Source organism: Protomyctophum bolini (assembly GCF_963924005.1).
Source record: "Protomyctophum bolini genome assembly, chromosome: 19".
Classification (NCBI taxonomy): domain Eukaryota; kingdom Metazoa; phylum Chordata; class Actinopteri; order Myctophiformes; family Myctophidae; genus Protomyctophum; species Protomyctophum bolini.
The window spans coordinates 38,792,449-38,798,143 of NC_137880.1; the positions used below are offsets into that span (position 1 = coordinate 38,792,449).

The 5,695-nt window shown below is 42.6% G+C and overlaps 1 protein-coding gene across 1 annotated transcript; it reads right to left on the minus strand.

Moving 5' to 3' along the window:
• Nucleotides 1-568: 568 nt before the first annotated feature.
• LOC308334714 (nephrocystin-3-like) lies at nucleotides 569-4,277 on the minus strand (the record flags this gene model as incomplete). Its single annotated transcript, XM_080791518.1, has 9 exons — nucleotides 569-686; nucleotides 1,335-1,432; nucleotides 1,954-2,097; nucleotides 2,283-2,397; nucleotides 2,784-2,887; nucleotides 3,074-3,244; nucleotides 3,386-3,460; nucleotides 3,750-3,906; nucleotides 4,240-4,277. 9 exons carry the CDS (start codon nucleotides 4,275-4,277, stop codon nucleotides 569-571), a joined length of 1,020 nt encoding a protein of 339 aa, XP_080647644.1.
• Nucleotides 4,278-5,695: the final 1,418 nt, after the last annotated feature.

Genomic DNA, 5,695 nt, shown 5'->3' on the forward strand with positions numbered 1-5,695 from the left:
TATGGGCTATAGCCCATGGTCCAAAATGATGAGAAACGAGGCAATTTTTTTTTTCAAAATTTCAAAAAACATGGGCTATAACCCATCGTTTTTGTCATTTCGTCATTTTTTTCAAATCCTCCAAAATGATGAAAAACGGCGTGCTATAGTATGCCGTACGATATGGGCCAAAATGATGAGAAACGAGGCTAACTTTTTTTTCCAAAATTTCAAAAAACATGGGCTATAACCCATCGTTTTTGTCATTTCGTCATTTTTTTCAAATCCTCAAAAATGATGAAAAACGGCGCGCTATAGTATGCCGTACGATATGGGCTATAGCCCATGGTCCAAAATGATGAGAAACGAGGATAACTTTTTTTTTCAAAATTTCAAAAAACATGGGCTATAACCCATCGTTTTTGTCATTTCGTCATTTTTTTCAAATCTTCAAAAATGATGAAAAACTGCGCGCTATAGTATGCCGTACGATATGGGCTAGATACTGGTGATACTTCGACGGGGCGACAGCAGACGGCTGACAAATCCGATTTGCTTGTCAGAGCCTTAGGACCATCTGTCCACACTGTTATGCCCCCCTCACCTGGTCCTTGGTGAGTTTGACCTCCATGGCCTGGCACTCTGCGTTGACCACACTCCTCACCTCCCTGGGACTCAGTGGGTCCAGGTGCCGGGTGGGCCACAACCTGGGCAGGCACACACACACAACCATTTACAATTAAAGACGGATTTATACTTTGTCTTATGGCGGTATCGCGCATCTAAAATCGCCGTTCAATAACCTCACAACACGCACAAGTTGTGAGATTGTAGATTAGCCATTGTGAGCATGTGATACCGACATGCAACGGAGCATTAATTGACTAACTACGCGCCCACTAATGGCACGCATATACCATACACGTCCCGTACTTTATTACATGAAAGCAGTGCTTTTTCCCACAGATGAAGAATAAATAAAGGCTCGTCTGTTGTTGTTTTTTTCCGAACCCAGCGCTTTGTTGAAGTTAACAATTACAAAAGTAAAGACTGCAACTCAAGGGGCTTATCCTTTAGTGAAATGTTTTAATACATTTCAAAATGAAATAAAAGCAATAACACAGCATACCTGCTCTGCTGTACGGTGAAATATAGTCACTGTAGGGTCAACATATCTCACAGTATAGTACCCGCTCTTGTACTGTACGTTATTGCTTGTTCAGAAAGGTATTTAGATATGGAAGCATTGGAACAGATAACAGGATACACATGCTGGATGCGATTGCACGTAGCTTCATTGACAACAACTGAATATTTGATGATAGATACGTGGTCTATTTTCTGATGTGTCTCACCTCCAGGCCTGAGGACATGTTTCCACATTGACAGACACCACCACTCTCACGTTGACGGGCAGAGGGTCAATCAGCCACTTCATGTGCCTTTCAGCTTGCTGGAAGCAAAAGAGAAAAGCCTTGTGAATGTCTGCTTCATGTGACTGTTTGACACAGTGGTTCTCAACCTGTGGGTCGGCCTGGGGGTCCCCACATGATTTTGGGGGGGGTCAGATCATTGTCAATAAATTGACAAGTTAAGTACTTTTAAGATTTTTAATTCCTAAAAGAAATCGAAACAAAAGATTGGTCAAACATTGGCCAAATTTTATAATCATGAAAGAGAATTGTGAAACTATATATTCTATTTATCTGTGGACCGGGTCAAACTAAAAGTAATGCCTCAACTCCTACTATTCCCAAGTGCTTGTCAGGGTGGATGTCCCCAGTTCAAATATGATTATTTGGGGGGTCCCCAGTTCAAATATGATTATTTGGGGGGTCCCCAGTTCCCCGAGTTCAAATGTGATTACACATGATTATTTTGGGGTGGCCCAGTTCAGAATTTGGGCCGGTCGCGGCCTGAAAAGGTTGAGAACCGCTGGTCTATCGTGGGTTCCAGCAGTACGGTGTACTGAACCTGTATCTGGTCGATGGAGTCGATGATGATGATGATGTTTCCATGGTGGCGTGCCGACAGTCTCTCCAGCCAGCGTGGGAACTCCTCCAGGATCTTACTAGGCTCCATGGACAGACCTGAGATGGACCAGAAGTGCTGCAGCAACTATGAGACAACAATCAATCAGACAAGAAAAAAAACCTGTCATTAAAATAATAATAATAAATAATAAAAAACAAACAATGAAATCCAGCGATATACGTTTCTGCCCGACAGCGCCAAATGTATACAGTATGTTAACCTTGACAGAATGCTGAGCTTGACTCTGTGGGAACTGAAGGCCACCTTACCTTGACAGTGAGGCGTTTGATGATCAGAACGGGCTCTGAGCTGGTGGACAGAGGCCGGCCAACAAAATGATAGAGGAATAAAGTGTTGGGGGCCTGCTTCTGCTGAAGTTCAATCCTGCAGGACATTACACAGCAGTCAATGGGGGATGCTGCTAAATTATTTTACCATTTAAAAAAAGCTATATGTATGGGTGGGAGTGGGTAAATAACCTAAATTAAACTTTTAGAGATGTTGAATTATGAGGACAGTGACTCCCGCTTCCCACATAAAAAGGACACACAGTTTTGGCAAGCAGAGGGTCGAACCAGCGACCTTCCAATTCACAGTTGTTCTTTTTGTTTTTTCTTAATAATAAAGTTGGTTCCCTTTATTTTACGTAAATCGACTTAGAAAAGCACTATATAAATCTGAGCTACTATAAACAAGTCAAGTCTGCCTGTGGGGACGCAACCTACTGTATATTAACAGTCATTTGGATGGTGAAATACAGTAGTTGTTACCATTTGGAGAGCAGGAGAGACTTCCCTGAGCCTGGACCTCCAGACACCAGCAGTGGAGGGGTTGGCGGAGGGGCTGCCACCATGTCATTAAGACGATCTATATACTGAGAGGACAGGAAGAAATCATTTAAATCTGCATTCCGTACGTTGTATGCCCTCCCTGACAGTGAGACATTATACAGATTGGTTAAAATAACATTTTATCAATTGGAAGAACTTTCAGATTGCATTGATTAGTGACTGAGATGTGAGAGACGTGGTTAAGGACATCAGGAGGGAATGTGCCCTACCTTCTGGAAGCCTAGTTGAGAGCAGCTGGTGCTGCAGGCCTGCTGGTAAGCTTCAATCTGCTCCTGCTCGTCATGCAGGTCCCACAGCACGTCGCCCGAGTCTTCCTCGTGTCCCTCGTCTATGCCCGAGTCCGCGGAGTCCACGTCTGTCCCCTCCAGGCCCAGCAACTCCTAAAGCAGTGACAGAGACGATATCTAAAAATATCTATACGCTCACAGTGGCTATTCTTTTTGCTGTTTTTGTGCATCACTGTTGTATGACAAACACATGAGGATTCTGCCCAACGGCAATGACATAATACTGTTTTATACCTGCTTGACGACTTTCTCCAGCTGGGCGTAAATCAAGGCTGCTCCATCCTCTGGGGAACCACTATGATCCACCACCTACAGTAGGTGAATGTACACATCATATCATAGTATACAGAAAGGCTGTGTATCAGGGGTCATCAACATGTCCGTACAGTGTACACGGATAAATGTGTCCGTGGCAAGACTTCCGAGGGAACTCTTAGATTTTGATGGTGTTCTCATTATGGCAAAGATGTCCAAGCCAGCCATGTAGGAGTGGCTGATGTGAAAGAATCCAATGAATTCTGCACTTGAACATCTGCAAAGTTACACTTGAACACAGACACACGCATGCGCATGCGCGCACACACACACGCACACACACCTTGACTTTTGCTGCTTTGTCAGCTGCATTGACCCTCTCCAGCAGCTGCCTGGTGGATCCAGTGAGAGGCTGGTCTTCTCCAGTCCTGAGATACAGCACCAGGGGGCAGCCATCCGGGTTCTTCACAAAGGCCTCCTCACTATCCTCCACCACAGAGCTACACACACACACACACACACACACACAGTTTATATCAGTGAGGATTGCAGGGCCTGTATGAACAGTTTTGGATACCCTGACAGGCTACTTTTCTACAGGGGTTGAACCGGTTCCGCCTAATTTGGAATCAATTTAGAGAGTTTTCACTGAAAATGAATTGGTTCAGAATCCTAAAAGTTTAGAACTGGAACCAAAAACATACTTGTTTTTTCTTTCTCTGAACTGGGAACCAAGGAGGACGTGTCACTATTCTACAGGTTGGAAGATGCCGATGCGATATAAAACAGTGGCAAAATGAAGCAAGCAAAAAATAAACTGAAACTGTAACTACCATTGATGATTGAATTTTCCCCCGTCGATAGTTATCATCACTATCAAAAGGATAAATGCAAGAAAGCCAACAGCTTTTGTGTGTGTGTGTGTGTGTGTGTGTTTCGTGTACACAAGAGACAATGGGTACATAACACACATCAGATACAGATTTCCATTGCAAAACGATACATAGTCAATGTTGCCGTTTTAATTTCGATACTCTTCGATTTCTTGAAATTAAAATAAATGTTTCGATGCACTTACTATATCGTTACACCCCTAGTAAACAGTGTTGAGCAGGCTACATGCTACCATAATGATACCGACATAAATCACATACCTCCACATCACACAAAGTCCACTAGTGAAGAACTAGGGCAATAGATAGGCAAGAAGAAAGAAATTACTTATAAAAATAAAATAAAAAGCGAAATGCGATTAAAAACTCAGACAACAAAAATAAATAACTTTATTAAAAGCAAAGAAAAGATGAAAGTGAAGAGACTAGAATCGGACTGGCATTATACACACAAATGGTGTGAAACGATACATGGTGCGAATCACAACATACGGTATGGTAGCACGTAGCCCACTTACACAAGAAGCAGGAATCAAAAGGTTAAATTACTAACCTTCAATGCTAACAGCAAGCAGCAGCAGAAGACCACATCGGTATTAAGGTACGGACTTTGTCAGCTTCACGTTCTGAAATGACAGGGGGAAAGGAAAACTAATTTAGTTGTCGGCCTACAGGATGACATTTTGGAAGTCATAACAGTCACTGACAGGGCTGTGTCACAATTATTTTACTTAATCACAGTGTGTGACATTTATTTATTCACCACATTAAAGGGCCACTTCACCCCCTTTACAACCAGAGCTTATTTTAATGTTTAGGCCACATGGGGGGTTTTATATGTGCAATACATTCTTTGTTTGTCATGACAAAAAAAAAAAACCATGTCATGAAAATGTACGTTCTCACTTCCTTCCTGGACTACAAATCCACACCTCCATGCAGCCTCCCCCCTCTCCACAAGGAGGGGAAGTGCACTAAAGCATTGTAGGAATTTAGCAATCCAGTCAAACACACTCTGGCCATAGCACGCACATTTCAAATTGTGCTACTGTTATCTACTAAAACACTATTCACCACTGGAAGAAACTGCAGTCACTCCATGTTCCTTTAAAGGACAATTTATTGAATTGTGACACCAAATGCACGCGTAACTTTGTTCCATTTGTACACCGAGAGTTACAGACCCGTGGTCCAATTTGTAGGCTATACTCCGAGTTACAAGCCTTTAAAGGCAAGGTATTCTCAAACATTAAAAAAATATATATAAATGGAAATAGATCTATCCGCTCCATTTTTTTGCATTGTTTCAGCTAATTTGACTATATTCAGACCGCTGCCATCTTGCCAGCAAGGTGCAACTTCCCATAGACAGCCCATTCATCCAAACAGAAAAGTC